General features: G+C 38.9%; 1 protein-coding gene across 1 annotated transcript in view; it reads left to right on the top strand.

Moving 5' to 3' along the window:
* Positions 1-8,311: 8,311 nt before the first annotated feature.
* Positions 8,312-16,338, top strand: part of LEKR1 (leucine, glutamate and lysine rich 1) — a 224,946-nt gene continuing 216,919 nt past the window's right edge. Inside the window, exon 1 of the mRNA XM_068988656.1 lies at positions 8,312-8,398. Within this exon, the coding sequence (XP_068844757.1) occupies positions 8,351-8,398 (48 nt within the window). The 5' untranslated portion in view covers positions 8,312-8,350. The remainder of the gene's footprint in view (positions 8,399-16,338) is intronic.

Genomic DNA, 16,338 nt, shown 5'->3' with positions numbered 1-16,338 from the left:
GAGCGCGGGACCTTCATCCCGGGGCACAACACCGGTAGGGCGCAAGGCCGCCAGGCTGCTGTGGTTGCCCGGGCAAGGCAGGCGGCGAGGAAGCGTCGGTGCCGCTCAGGAAGCCGAGAACTGTCCGCGGAGGCGACTCGTGACTTCTCGTCCGCGTTCCCCTTCGCCCTTGTCCCGCCGCCCGAGCTCTTTGCCCTACAACAGCGGAGCTGGGTACTTTTCGGCGTTAAAATGAGTGGATTAGCCGCTCGGGCGCAAGTTGGCGGCGGGTGCCGGGAGGAATCAAGGATTCCTCACGGGATTAGGCGGCCGGCCCGGCACGCGAGGCAGACGCAGCGCCCGCCAGGAAGCCCGGGTTAGCGCGGAAGCGGCGAGCGCAGGCAGCGGGGGCGGGGCCGCGGGGTTGCGTGACCCACCGCCCGGCGGCCGCACGCACTTCGTGCCCCGGGCAGCCCTCCCTGCCGGGCTCGTCGCCGCCGCCGCGGGGCGGGAGCGCAGGTGCAGGAGGGCGGTGCCGGGTTTCCACTTTTACAACCGCAGCGGGGAGGGGAGTCACGCTATATTTCTGGGACAGGGAGTGAGTTCACCCGGGAGGACACGGCGTCTCCTTGTTATCGGAACCTGGGTAACATTCAGTAATAAAACCCGCTCAGACAGGATGTATTAAACGAACAGGGAACCAGAGCTGCTCTATCAATAAGCAGTCGTTCCGGGGAAGCTTTCCAAGGAAAGCTTTACATTTAGAGGCTCGGCACACAGGTGCGTTCCTGTGACATGCTTACACAGGAAGGAACCAGAGCGAGGACGGCGGCTTTGGGACGCAAGTTTTGTTCACTCTACACAAAAATTAATAACAGAGTCGTGATGCTGGGCAAACTATCATTCCTCCTAGAAGCGTTCTTGCCAGTGCTTTATTTTGCAAGAAGAGAGAGATGCCTGGTTTTAATGGCGTACAAACGGGAGAGGCCTCTTACATGGTGACTCAAGAGTCCAAGGATATTTGAAAAAGAAAAAGAAAAAATAACTGACTTTACAGGGGACCACAATCCAACTTCCTTCTAAAGACCATGGTGGGGGGGGGATGTTTTTTTCATTCAGATATGTTTATACAATTCAAATGTTTGTCAAAAATATTGACACCAAGACAGCTTAACATAAAACCACTTGGGTCGGCTGACAAAATTACATATTAGATTATTTAAAATTTCATTTGGTGGATCTACGCTCTTATTTCCCTGTTATTACCTTTGTGCCAGTGGTGCCTAGTTTCATACTCACTTTTGTTACACAAGAAGCACACCCTCATGTAAGAGGGGCTTCTCCGGGGTTAGGGTACCTACATAAACTTCCAGAAGGCTCTTTCAGAATACATATGTTCACTTTTCAACTTACTACATGTGGAAAGATAGCAAGATTCACTGTTTAATTTTAAAATATTCTCTCAGTTAACTCAGATTCTCACTTCTGTAGGTAAGAACATTTATTTGCCTAGCACTCTTCCTTTCTTCTGGGACAGAACTGCCCCTTCTCCTCGGATTCTTCTCTCTTCTCTTCTAGACCTGTAATTAGAAAGGGAGGTACCATCCTGTATAGCCTGGCCTCCCTGGGAACCACAGTTGGTCAGGAGACTGGTACCTGACTTCTCCTGGTTTCAGTGATTTGATCAAGGGATTGGGATATAACTCAAGGTGTGCTAAACAGTCATTTCCTGGAATTTTTCTAACTGGAGGTTGGGAATAAAAGTCTCATTTCCTCTTGGTTTCAAAATGGTTAGCCACCACTGCTCTGCCACCAAGAAGAAACTGTAAAAGAGAAAGGAACCAACTTTGAGTAAGTGGTAGATTCAAAGGGTTGAGACTTTCTATGGCTTTTTAGAGTTCCCAGAGTTCTCAAAGCAGTCCTGTTTCTTGTTTTCTTGAAGCTTGGTTATTTAGCTCTACTGCTGATTCTGTGAGATACCTTTAATATCCTAATAGAATATACATTGATAGTAATATGGAAGATATATATATATACACTTAGAATGCTATTTAGAATCAGTTCAGTTCAGTCGCTCAGTCATATCCGACTTTGCGACCCCATGAATCGCAGCACGCCAGGCCTCCCTGTCCATCACCAACTCCCGAAGTTCACTCAGACTCATGTCCATCGAGTCAGTGATGCCATCCAGCCATCTCCTCCTCTGTCGTCCCCTTCTCCTCCTGCCCCCAATCCTTCCCAGCATCAGAGTCTTTTCCAATGAGTCAACTCTTCACATGAGGTGGCCAAAGTACTGGAGTTTCAGCTTTAGCATCATTCCTTCCAAAGAAATCCCAGGGCTGATCTCCTTCAGAATGGACTGGTTGGATCTCCTTGCAGTCCAAGGGACTCTCAAGAGTTTTCTCCAACACCACAGTTCGAAAGCATCAATTCTTCGGCACTCTGCCTTCTTCACAGTCCAACTCTCACATCCATATATGACCACAGGAAAAACCATAGCCTTGACTAGATGGACCTTGGTCAGCAAAGTAATGTCTCTGCTTTTGAATATACTATCTAGGTTGGTCATAATTTTTCTTCCAAGGAGTAAGCATCTTTTAATTTCATGGCTGCAGTCACCATCTGCAGTGATTTTGGAGCCCCCCCCCCCCAAAAGTCTGACACTGTTTCCACTGTTTCCCCATCTATTTGCCATGAAGTGATGGGACAGGATGCCATGATCTTCGTTTTCTGAATGTTGAGATTTAAGCAAACTTTTTCTCTCTCCTCTTTCACTTTCATCAAGAGGCTCTTTAGTTCCTCTTCACTTTCTGCCATAAGGGTGGTGTCATCTGCATATCTGAGGTTATTTTAAAAATTTATAATTCTATTTGTAACTTGCCTTTTTTCATAGAAAAAGGAATAGAATCCATTGGGACATTCACCACCAATAAACTACATTATCATTTTTAACAGCTGCACATTCTTCTTGTTTGGTAAATAAATTTATTTCATTTTGATACCTCAGATTTTAAACATTAGAAGCAACATTGTTATGAACCTTAAGTATTTGTGCTAATAAGGAAGAATTTTTCAGAAGCTTACAGCCGACTTCCTTTGGAGTCTGTTTGGTCAGAATTGGGTCATAGGCCCATTCCTGATTTAAATCACTGGTAAAGGGAAAGTGGTCAGCAGAATTGATCTAATCATTCCTGAAGTTGGGCTGATTTATGTGTGCTTAGGGGTAGAGGGTGCAGAGGGGAGGATGATGAAGTCTGGATTTCTGAACAAGAGGAAGAAGGGAGAATCAGGTGCCCACTATAATAGTTTTGAACATTTTAAGGTGTTTAAAACATAATGTATTAATTTTTCATGCTTAAAGCAGTGTTTAAGAGTGCAATTGTGGGACTTCCCTGATGGTCCAGTGGTTAAGAATCTGCCTTCCAATGCAGGAGGTGTGGGTTTAACCCCTGCTTGGGGAACTAAGATCCCACATGCCAAGCCTGCATTCTGTAACTAGAGAAAGCCTGCATGCTACAACAAAGGCTGAACACAGCCAAAAATACACATTAAAAAAGAGTGCTAGTTTCTCTATACCCTTGCAAACCAGGGCTACTATGATTCATCTTTTTCACCTGTTTGATAGTGTTTGATTTTTTTATCAGTTCATAAGAAAATACTTTTAAGATGATTCACAACTCCTGATTTAATGGCATTAAAATATCCTATTACTAGAGATGTAAAAAAAAAAAAAGACAGGAAAATTACTCCAACTTGAATCTTATAAATTCCATAGTTACCTGAAGGTATAGGTGCAGAAACATGAACTTCATCTCTGTAAAGATAGAATGAAATTACTGCTGCCAATCACTTATCAAAACAAATATTAGATGCTTCATTAGAATCTATGGAAATCTCAGAAATAATAATTTCATTAAAAAAGCAAGTTCTTTAAAAAGTTTTTAGAGTGTATAAGGCAGTTATCAACTTTCAGTCTGATTTTATTGATATTTGTTATAGGCTAGATATTGGATGCTAAGGTTAAAGAACTGTCAGTACAATAATTTTGAGCATCAAATTCATTACAGAAGTGTTAAATGAGTACTGTTAGAGCTTTATTCTTTTTGTGTTTTAAAATATATTCATGAAAATAATTCCTGTGGATGTAGTGTTTCAGCACTGTGACATACTGTACTGTTTATCTGAAAGAAGCTAAGACAGCATATCTTAAAAGCACTCATCATAAGAAAAAAAAATTGTATCTATCTGTGGTGATGGATGTTAACTAGACTTATTGCCTTTATTTTACAATATAAACAAATATTGAATCATTTTGTTGGATACCTGGAACTAATGTATTTCAGTTATATCTCAATTAAAAATCAATATATTCATATGATAAATATTAACATATTTGGCACACAGTACATTTTTGGGTGAAGCTCTTATCAGTAATGAACAGGCCACAAGAGTACACGTTTACAGTCATCAAAGGGTTCATTGTAGAGCTTGACTTTGAATATTTGAAAGTAGATGTTTATTTCTTCAAGGCCTAACTTGTCTCATTGGAAATTTTGTTCAATAATATTCTCAGGGCTAAAAAGAATTTAGTACACAATTTATTGCTGAACAGATGACAAATCATTTGAACTCCTAGTTCAGTTCAGTCGTTCAGTCATGTCCGACTCTTTGCCACCCCACGAACCGCAGGACGGTTGGATGGCATCACCAACTCAATCGACATGAATCTGAGTAAACTCTGGGAGTTGGTGATGGACAGGGAGGCCTGGCGTGGTGCAATCCACGGTGTCATAGAGTCGGACAAGAGTTAGCGACTGAACTGAACTGAAATGTTAACATGACAACACAGAGTTGTGTGAACCACGTGGAAAGTCCTAGGTTATCACTTTATATAGACTCCAAAAACTAGGAAGAATTTTTCTTTTCTCCTCTTATCTCAGGGGTCAATGACCTCTGAGAAAAATTGACAGAAGAAAAATTATAATAAAGGGTCACAGTCAGTTCAGTCGTTCAGTCATGTCCGACTCTTTGCGACCCCATTGAGGGGTGAAAGGTAGACGGACTTTGTCTTCCACTTCTGCCACCGTCATTCCAACCCGCCTCTGGGCTGGAAATGTCTCCCTCCATCCCTGCAACCGCCCCCACGACTCCAGCCCGCCCTCCTCTGCCTCGCCCTTAGCGTCCCTTGCCTCCCACTCACAGTACCCAGCGTAAGCTAAGCCCGTTCTTTGACCCCAGCCAGGAGACTTCAAGCTTCCGCCCAGGACTTGGCCCGGGGCGGCGCAGGGCTGTCCTGTTTCCGCGTTGGCGAGTGGCGTGGGTCGTGACGTCATCGCGCCTTGACGTCAGGCCGACGTGCAGCACGGTCTCCTGGGAGACCAGGAAAGCCTTTTGCCCTCGGCGGAATCTAAGTATAGGTGAGAGAGACAAGGAAAGGCTGTCTTGAGCCCTGGAATGATCTGGTCCCGGCGCGCAGTTCCGAAGAAGAGGCGTGCTGGCACCCCGGGGGCAGAGCCGGAAAGCCGAGCCGTGGTGCCGCGCCCGGGGAGTGGGCCCCGCGCCTTGCCTCTGACCCCAGCAGCTGCCTTTGTCGAGTCTTCGCGAGCCCGTCCAGCTGGGTGGCCCTCTTCTCCTCTGCGTGGCTAGGATAGGCCTCATCCCCGCGCCTTTTCTTCTTCCCGCCTCCTCGGGTCCCAAGGGAACGGGGTTATAAAGGGACAGATTTCAAAACCCTTGCAGCCGATTTTGGCTGTACTTGCAGTTAGTTTCTATTTGGAAAATCCTGTCCCTTCAGAAAGTCTCAGGACGTGAACTCCCTCTTCACCTGACCTTGACCTCATCTGTGGTGATTCACACTAAAGGAATAGTTCTTTAGGGAAGGGCCTGAAAGCTGAACGTGACTTAATGGCCCAGCGTGACACTGGTGTCATGAAGGGAATCGGAAGTGAACGACTAGGGATGGGTCTGTATTTTTGACATCTTCCTTGTAACCCTGTCAGAGCAGGTTCACCAATACCTACGCGGCTACCGCCGGTTATCACCGCACCTCATGTCGAAGAAGAGAAGTGTGTAATGTGAGAGAATAAAAGGGCCTCTTTGATTTAAAAAAAAAAAAAAAGCAAAATAATGAAAGAGTAAATTAAGTTAAAAAAAATTTTTTTCCCCCTCTTGCTAAAGGGAAAGAGATCTGTCCCATCCCTTTCTTGGGAAACCTTTTACGGCTGTGTGCTTCCTCTGTTCCTTCAACATGTATGCATGCAAATCTTTTGAAGACCCAGAATATTTTTCTGGAGGACCTGGGAGCCATTTCTTTAAAATGTAAACATCAAGGGAAACAGGGCCCATATCTCCATATTACTTTGGGAGTTTAGTGTTTCTAGTAACCAAGTGCTTTGTCTAGAGATATGTATTCATTTGAACAAACGCTGTTAGCTAGCACAGGTGGCTACTTCAATTACCAGGTGAATTTAAAACAAACTATGAAATAGAGTATAGTAAGCTCTGTTGAGGACAAATTATCTTTTATCTTGAGAACATGTATGTAATGGGGTGTACCTGCTTGGCTATATTAAAAAGTGGGATTTCTTTCTGTCCTTGTAATCTTATTAGCAGATTAGCTGTGCATCACAGTTTAGTTAAATGCTTATGTGATAATAAAATTGCTTTCTGCATCGTGGGGAAATTTTCTGGATGGCAGGATTTTAAAAATTTCCCTCAATAATCAGACCTACCAATTCTTCCCACTCAGTATAGTAAGGCCACAAAATTGGAATAGATTTACAATAACGATACTGTTCCACTGTGCCACTAGATTCATGCTCTCAAATACATTTAGGTGTGAAATTTTAAAAAGGAAATTTAGTTGGTTATTTTAGGAAAAATTCTGCTCACAATAGAGTTTCATTAAGATGAAGCCATCTTATTTTTCTGATGGTGAGCTCACTGTAAAATGACAGAAATGAGAATAATGAGCTTTCTGTGAATAATGAGCTCTTGCCACATCACTGTGACAGTCTGCCAAACATCAGATTATTATGTACTTGGCCATGCGGGCCAATGTTCACTATGTCAGTTAACTTTACTCTCTCTGTCCATACACATTGTATTACCTTTATCTTTAGATTGGAAGACAGCCCATTAGTTATTTATTTTAAACAGCAGCTCATTAAACATGGAACTTTGCTAACAAGGGGGATTGGAAATCCACCGTTCCACCAATACTTACACAATTAAAAAAAAATATTGCCTCACAGGAACTTTTGTCAATTACAATTTTCTTGACATCTTGCTATGTGGCTGGGGTTACTTTTTCTAATAGAATAATATGCCTCTTTAGTCTGTTTGTCAAAATCTTGTCCAGATCAAATGTAAATCTCCTCAGGAAGCCTTTGCTAATTCCCCATTCCCATGAGGAAGATAAGACATTTTTTTCCTGGAACTTCTAGATCCTTCCTTATCTACAGCTCCTGACCCTCAGGCCTTTCCTGCTGTGGAATTGTGCCTATATTATCTTACTCTACTGTCCCCCTTCACTTCCCATATATATGTGTGTATATATATATGTATCTGTATATACCCATACATATGAATGAACATCTCTCACTCCTGAAACTGGACTGTCTATTCTTTCTCCTTATTTGGGAAACAATAAGAAAGAACTCAAAGTGCCCCTTCATTAATCTTGTGTGATTTTATGAAAGTAGTGATAGAGTTTTATATTGAATTGTTTTATTATAAAATGAAAATTATTAGAAGTTAAACATCTGTGTAAAAATTATATAAATGTCCACTTTTGGTAAAATTGGCGCTTCTTATGCTTTAGTGACTTTTCTGTTCAGTGCTTGCCTATCATATTTAACTTGATAACTCTAAATATTTTTTCCTGTACGTCATTTAAACCAGCGTTAATGTCACAGTTGCTTTCTTTTGTCTGCTAAACTATTCTATAGATATTTTTTCCAGCAGTTTTTCAGGGGAAAAACTTTTCTTTTAAATGAAATAAATGGATCTGTTTAAAATTTTGTGATCCTTAATCTGTATTTGCAAAACAAATAACTCGTTGTAAGCCACTACAGAGTTACAATTATAAAGTTCCAAAGAAAGAAAATGTTATTTTTAATTCAGTAGTCTCTCTAGGTCCTTCCTGTTCTGTTGGCCTAATAACCACATGTGAAAACCTCATTTGTACCTTTTAACATTGAGTTGATGAAACAAACATCTGTAAAAATAGTTATCCCCATTGATTCCCAAATACTTGTAGGAATTTATCTTTTAATTTAAATTTTTTTCATATTGTTTTAATTCTAATTATCACTATCAATGTTTTTAGATTATTTTACTTCAAAGCTCCTTCAGTATATTTTGGGAAATTATGGATCGTCATGTTCCCATGCATGCATTACCTGAAGAAATCCAAAAGGTATGATATTATGTTATTACAGCACAACATTAGAATTTTAACAGTTAATTCTAAAACATGGGAGAATGAATTCAGAGGTTTTATATTTATTTTAGTCAGGGGATCTGCAGTGAATTGGTGAAGTGGGGAAGGGAATAATTATAATAGTCAAAAGGGTAGAATTCAATTCAGTGCAAAGAATGTTCAGCCTGTGAAAGAAGCTGGATATATAATTCTGGCATGGTATTTGACTAGGTGTTTTTGGAGCCCTTGTAAGGGCTCCAGCGATGGCCAAATACTATACTTAGATATTTATCTTGCAGCTTTTCAAAGAAAAAAAAAAAAAGAACTGACATAAATGGGTCTGTTTCAAATGTTAAGTAATCCTTATTGTGTATTTGCAAAACAAATAATTAGTAGTAAACCACTACAGAAATTTTCAGTTCAGTTCAGTTGCTCAGTCGTGTCCAACTCTTTGTGACCCCATGGAATGCAGCACGCCAGGCCTACCTGTCTATCTCCAACTCCTGGAGTTTACTCAAACTCATGTCCATTGAGTCGATGATGCCATCCAACCATCTCATCCTCTGTCATCCCCTTCTCCTCCCGCCTTCAATCTTTCCCAGCATCAAGGTCTTTTCATATGAGTCAGTTCTTCACATCAGGTGGCCAAAGTATTGGAATTTCAGCTTCAACATCAGTCCTTCCAATGAACACCCAGGACGGATCTCCTTTAGGATGGACTGGTTGGATCTCCTTGCAGTCCAAGGGACTCTCAAGAGTCTTCTCCAACACCACAGTTCGAAAGCATCAATTTTTCGGCACTCAGCTTTTCTTTTTCTTTCCAACTCTCACATCCATACATGACCACTGGAAAAACCATAGCCTTGACTAGATGGACCTTTGTTGGCAAAGTAATGTCTCTGCTTTTGAATATACTATCTAGGTTGGTCATAACTTTTCTTCCAAGGACAAAAAATTTTAGTTTGTAACTTTTAAAAAAATAATTTTTGTTTATTCATGGCTGTGCTGGGTCTTCATTGGTGTTCAAGGGCTTTCTCTAGCTGCAGGGAGTGGGGGCTACTCTTTGTTACAGGCCCTAGAGCACACAGATTTCAGTAGTTGTGGCACACGGGCTTAGTTGCTCCGCAACATGTGGACTCTTCCTGAATCAGGAAGACCCATGTCCTCTGCATTGGCAGGCAGATTCTTATCCATTGTGCCACCTGGGAAGTCCTACTTTGTAACTATTTATGATGCAAAAATTTTAAGGGTGTCTCTCTATAAGGGTCTATTTCAGTTTCACCTTAATTCTTATCTTTTACCATGTTTTAAGGCCTTTTATAGATATCAACTCATTTAATCTGGTTAACAATCAATTCTTTTCACCATTGCTATGCTATTTTCCTACCTGTTAATTTATATCTTTCCTCAGACAAAATCATTTCTCCCATATTTACTGTGGCAATGCATACATTGCTAACAGCATAATTAAAAATATCTCTTTGAGACTGATTGACAAATTATGAATTAAAACCTCAAACCTTAACTGTCATTTATCATTCAGTTTTTAAGGTAAATCTATAGTCAGTTTAAGATTAATCACCAGTACATTAGTTTTTAATTAAAAACTGCAGTCAGCTCTCAGGTATATTTTTATCTTTTCTGTATGTAATGCCTGTAAGCATTAATCATGCCATTGATTTAACTTGATGTGTTACTTCTACTGCATGTCCTTTAGATTTATGTAAACTGCAGCCTAGCAGGACCTGGAAGGGAAGTCCATTTACGTAAAAGACCTTTTAAACCATTGCCTTTAATTCACTTCACCTTTAACGTTAGATATAAGAGAAAGTTCAGAGAGAGCTCAGCTATGCCATTCTTACCTGAGCAATGGTACCTAGATGTGTTTGAATACATGGAGTGTCCTCACATTCCCTCAAATGATTTCCTTCGGTGTACTAGCCTGGTGTGGTAGAGATAAAAAGAAACAAAACAATCTGCAAGAAACAATACCCATACTCAGATACCAGTCATCTGTTAGAAAGCAACTATATAATGACATGAAAAAAAAAAAAAGAGCCTAAAGACAATGTTTGATTTAAATGTCATGTAAGATACTATCTTTTCTGAAAATAAAGTGGGAAGAGGAATCCTTGAGTATCTTGATGGTCAAAGGAGGATCTTTATGCAGGAAATAGAACTGGAATTGGCCCTTGAAAGCAAAGTGCTCCTAGAGACAGACAGGGAAAAGGTTATTCTGGGCTAAGTGAACAAAATCTCACTGGTAAGAAAAAAAACTGGCCAGGGTAGAGAATGTTTAACAACGTCAGTGTTTTAAATGCATGAAAGAGTATATGTTTAACAGAGGTTTTAATGAGTTGAAGAGTGTGGCTTTTTTTCTTGTTTAAGGTACTTATATAAGTAAATTTTCAAAAAATGCTAAAACCAATCATTTTTAAATACACGTATATTCTCAAATCTTAAATGATGGGGAGCTGTCTGTGTAATGCAGAGAGGTAAGGAGGCCAGGGGTAGCTTAGCTGCCTAAGGCCCTGGACAAGTGAGTTGATTGTAGCACTTGGTCTGCTGAATGCTTAGCCTGTAAAGTGCATCTTTGCACTTTTTCAGACTGAAGTTAATACACTTGTACGACAAGTGTTTATCAAGTGCCTGTAGTGTCCCAGACACTGTTTTGGGTACTTGATTATAAAGCAACCAAAAGTATGCACATGGATCCCACAGCCTGTTAGAGCTTGTTTTGGGAATGTCAGTTACTCGTTTTCCATAACGTCTTACCTAATATTTGATTCCTCTAGATTGTCCATAATGTGACTCGTTAAAGCATATTTATTTAGTCAGCTTGCATACATCATTCTATATACAAGGACATTAAACAGATATATAAGCTTATAATAGTAATAAGAGTACTTCAGATTAGAACCATTTCGTTATTAAAGTTTAATCGCTCAGTCATGTCTGATTCTTTGCAACCCCACGGACTGTAGCCTACTAGGCTCCTCTGTCCATGGGATTTTCCAGGCAAGAGTACTGGAGTGGGTTGCCATTTCCTTCTCCAGAGGATCTTCCTGACCCAGGGATCGAACCCAAGTCTCCCACATTGTAGCCAGACGCTTTACCATCTGAGCCACCAGGGATTTCATTATTAAGATAAAACAAATCTTAGCCTTTCATAATGACTTGGAAATTGTGCTATAGTTCTTTATGGGATAAGAAAGAGGATGGGTGGATCAGTGTACAGTGACACAGAGGACTTTTAGAGGCTTTTTTTCTTGTTCTTTTGTTAACTTTCTACGTTAGTTTTTATGCCAGTTCTTCTTTCTAGGGGATTCCCTGGTGACTCAGATGGTAAAGAACCTGCCTGCAATGCGGGAGATCTGGGTTCTATCCCTGGAATATCCCCTGGAAAAGGAAATAGCAACCCATTCCACTATTCTTGCCTGGAAAATCTCATGGACAGAGGAGCCTAGCAGGCTACAGTCCATGGAGTTGTGAAAAGTCAGACAGGACTGAGTGACTAACACTAATAGCTTCTTTCTAGAGAAGCCCCTGCTGTGTTTCCTTTTTTGCTGTGTGTAGGCAAGAAAGGTTAGTGTAGAAATCAGGAAAGAGAAGTGAGGGAAATCTTTTTTTTTCTGTACTTTTGCTGTATAATATGGAAATAGGATGGCTGATCAATTACTTGAAAAATATATGATAAAGGAAATGGAAATGACTGTACTACACTGTACACACACTAGTAAAATAGGTAGCAGTAGATAAGAGTTGCAAGAGAATATAAATGTGGTGGGGGGAAATGGCCAACAAAGGAAAAGTGTGGAGAGTACTGATAATACTAAGCTCTAGTTAGTTCATTACCTTATTAGAAAGAGAAGATTGTTAAATCGTCTTGCTACTAGTCTCACCTTCTTAGGAAATCTTAAGGAAGAAAGAAAAAAGATAATCTTTTGACAACCACTCCCAGATCTTTTTGTTTTTTATCACAGTTTCTGACTGAGCATAAACACGTTTCAGATTCCCGTCTCCACAAGTAGCAGAAAATGTCAAACAGACTAATGAGCTGGAAGGCAAGACCATACTCATCCCCTTTGTCTGCTGCTGGACTCTACAGCTTACTTCTTTATGTACTTAGACTATATCTCTAAATATACTCTCTAGACAAAGTTGACTCCTACCTGTTTCTAACTTCCAATAAGTTAGCAGCTTTGCTGGATTTTCATCTAGCAGACTGAAAGCAGAATGCACTTGTAATGATAGTACACTTTGTGTTTAGTATTTTATTGCCACAATTAAAACTAAAACACTTACAGATTAGCAAAATAATAACTCTATATTTCTTCCCTTCCTGAATGTGCACCTATTTCAGAAACATATGGACTCTTTTGAGAAAGAACAGTGAGTAAACTCCTATTTGCTGTTTTTGCTAGAAGATGTACACAGAAGTCAGAAAACCTCAACAAATCAGTGGAAAAGTCAGTTATTTTGCAAAGGTAGAACTGATCTCTTGTTATTTTTTAATGGTGACAAAATGAGCACTTTTAATGGGATTTTAGCCTCAGGATATATTTATTATCACAGGACACAAAGTAAAATAAAGAGACCAGAGTTGTTTATTTTATAATACAGAAGTGGCAGTGCAAGCGCTGGAGAGCACACTGTTCTTTCTGGGATAACAATCCCTTTCCTTACCAGCAACAGCTCATTTTGTCCTGTTTCAGTAATTTTGGTACTTTGGAACTTTGAAATTTATTCAGAATAACAGTTTTATATTTCCAAGCACAGGTTGTCATTGCCAGAAAAAATAAACTTAATTTTCCAGGTCATTTTGGGCCACTGTGGCTAGGATCAGATTTTGTGTTGAATTAAAGTAGAGGAAAAGGAGAGAAAATCATTGAAACATTAGCGCTATTATCCTGGAAAAGTAGTGATATGTCTATGTGTGTGGGGGTATATGTGTTGTCTTTTTAAGCAATTGTAGTTTTGAAACTAGTAACAAAAGACATAGAGCTGTATAATTTTTGAAGAGACTGTTCACTTAATATTGTGACCCAAGAGAGTTCATTAGGGAAAACTTAAAAAAAATAACTATGAATATTGAAAAATCTGTATTTGTTAATTTGTAGTCCAGAATACTTTTGCTGCCTGGCCATAGAGAGTCCCAGAATTTACTAAGGTGAAGTTTTCTAGAAAAATAGGTGCTGGGGTAAAAATACTTTGGAGGTATGTTTAAATGTAAACATAGTCATGTCATGTATAATTTGTATATGAAAACAATACTTCTTAAAATTGCTTATTGAAATTTCTCTGTGGATTAATCTCTAGCATTTTATTACCACTTTATTTATTTTATATTTTATTATTTTGAAACCAAACCTTTTATTTCAAGATCATTATAAACTCACAAGAAGTTGTGAGAAATGATACCAAGAGATCTCATGTACCCTTCCCCCAACTTGCTCCAATGGTAACATCTGGCAAAACTCTACTAGATATCACAACCAGACATTGACATTGACACAGTTAAGGATTCTGTGACAACAAAGATTCCTCATGTTGCCCTTTTATAGCTACATTCACCTCAACCTCTGCTTTCACATGCCTCCACTATCCTACCCCTAATTCATGACCTCTAGCAACCAGTGATCTGGTCTCCCAATAACTTTGTGACCTCAAGAATATTATAAAAATGGGATTATGCAATATGTAGTCTTTGGGATTAGTTTTTTTTTGAATCAGTGTAATTTTCTGGAGTTTTATACATATTGTTGAGTATATTTGTAGTTTATTCCTTTGTATTGCTGAGTAGCATTCCATGGTATAAATGTACTGCAATTTATTTAACCTGTTGAAGAACATCTGAGTTTTTCCTGTTTGGGGCTATTATGTATAAAGTTGCAGTAAATATTAGTGTACAGGTTTTTATGTGAACTTGTGTTTTTATTTTCATAGGACAAATGCTCAAGTACAATTGCTAGATTGTTTGGTAGTTGCATGTTTAGTTTTCTAAACACTGCCAGACTTTTCCAGAGGGCTGTAACATTTTACATCCTCATCAGCAGTGTATGAGTGAACCAGTTTCTCTGCATGTTTAGTACTTGATGTTGTCATTGGTTGAAAAAAGTTTTATTGAGTTATAATGTACAAAATTATATGTTTCAGGTGTATAGCATAGTAATTCACAATTTTAAAGGTCATATTCCATTGATAGTTATTATAAGATATTGGCTATATTCCCTATGCTCTATAATATATCCTTGTGGGTTATTTATTTTATATATAGTAGTTTATACCTCTTAATCCCCTATCCCTAATGTGCCCCTTTTCCTTTCCCCCTCCCCACTGGTAACCACTAGCATGTTCTCTTTGTCTGTGATTCTGTTTCCTTTTTGGCATATTCAGTAGTTTGTTGTATTTTTTAGATTCTACATATATGTGATATCATATAATATTTATCTTTGTCTGACTTATTCCATTCAGCACAGTACCCTTCAAGTCCATGCCTGTTGTTGCAGATTGCAAAATTTCATTCTTTTAATGGCTGAGTAATATTCCATTCACATATTCTTTATCTGTTCATCTGTTGATAGACACTTAAGTTGTTTCCATATCTTGGGCATTGTAAATAATGCTGCTGTGAACATTGTGGTGCATGTATCTTTTTGAATTAGTATTTTCATTTTTTTCTGGATATACACGCAGGACTGGAATTGCTGTATCATATGGGAGTTCTACTTTAGGGTTTTCTGGTTTTTTTCTTTTTGAGAAACCTCCATTCTGTTTGCAAAAGTGGTTGCACCAATTTACATTCCCACCAACAGTGTCTGAGGATTTGTTCTTTCTTGCATCTTCACCCACTTTTGTTAATTTTTTTTTTTTTTTTATGTTGGCCATTCTTAACAGGTGCGAGATGATATCTTTGTGATTTTTAATTTTCATTTCTCTGATGATTAACAATGTTGAACATCTTTTCAAGTGCCTATTTGCCATCTGTATGTATTCTATGGAAAAAGATTTATTCAGGTTTTCTATTTTTAAATTGGGTTTTCCTTTTATATCAAGTTTTATGAGCTGTTTGTATTTTATTAACCCCTTATCAGTCATATCATTTGCAAATGTTTTTCCCATTCCATAGGTTGTCTTTTTGTTGTTGTTGAAGGTTTCCTTTGCTATGCAAAAGCTTTTCAGCTTGATTAGATCTCATTTGCTTATGTTTGCTTTTGTTTCCTTTGCTTTAGAAGAAAGATCAAACAATATTGTTGATTTATGTCAAAAGAGTTTTCGTCTGTTTTCTTGGAGTTTAAAATTTTCTGGTCTTATCTGTAGGTCTTTAATCCAGTTTGAGTTTATTTTTGTATATGGTGTTAGAAAATGTTCAAGTTTAAATTTTTTTTTACATGTAACTGTCCTATTTTCCCAGCAGCGCTTATTGAAGAGACTGTCTTTTATCCAATATTCTACCATATATTCTTGTCACCTTTGTAGTAGATTAATTGACCATAAGTGTGTTAGTTTGTTTCAGGACTCTCTCTTCTGCTGCAGTGATCTATGTGTCTGTTTACTGTTTTTGTACCAGAACCATACTGTTTTGATTGCTGTAGCTTTGCATTATAGTTTGAAGTCACGGAACATGATATCTCTAGTTCTGTTCTTTCTCAATATTATTCTAGCTATTGAGGGTCTTTTGTATTTCTATACAATTTATAAAACTGTTTGTTGTAGTTATATGAAAAATGCCATTGATATTTTGATAGGAATTGGATTGAATGTGAAGATTGCCTTTGGTAGTATGGTCATTTAAATGATATTCTTACAGTCCATGAACATGGTATATCTTTTCATCTGTTTCACCATCAGTTTCTTTCATCAGTGTCTCATAGTTTTCCCTACCTCCTCAGGTAGGTTTATTCCTGGGTTAATTTTATTCTTTTTGATATAACTGT

This window comes from Capricornis sumatraensis, chromosome 1 (assembly GCF_032405125.1).
Source record: "Capricornis sumatraensis isolate serow.1 chromosome 1, serow.2, whole genome shotgun sequence".
Lineage (NCBI taxonomy): Eukaryota > Metazoa > Chordata > Mammalia > Artiodactyla > Bovidae > Capricornis > Capricornis sumatraensis.
The sequence above is the reverse complement of the archived record's forward strand: the minus strand, read 5'-3'. Positions and strand labels throughout refer to the sequence as shown.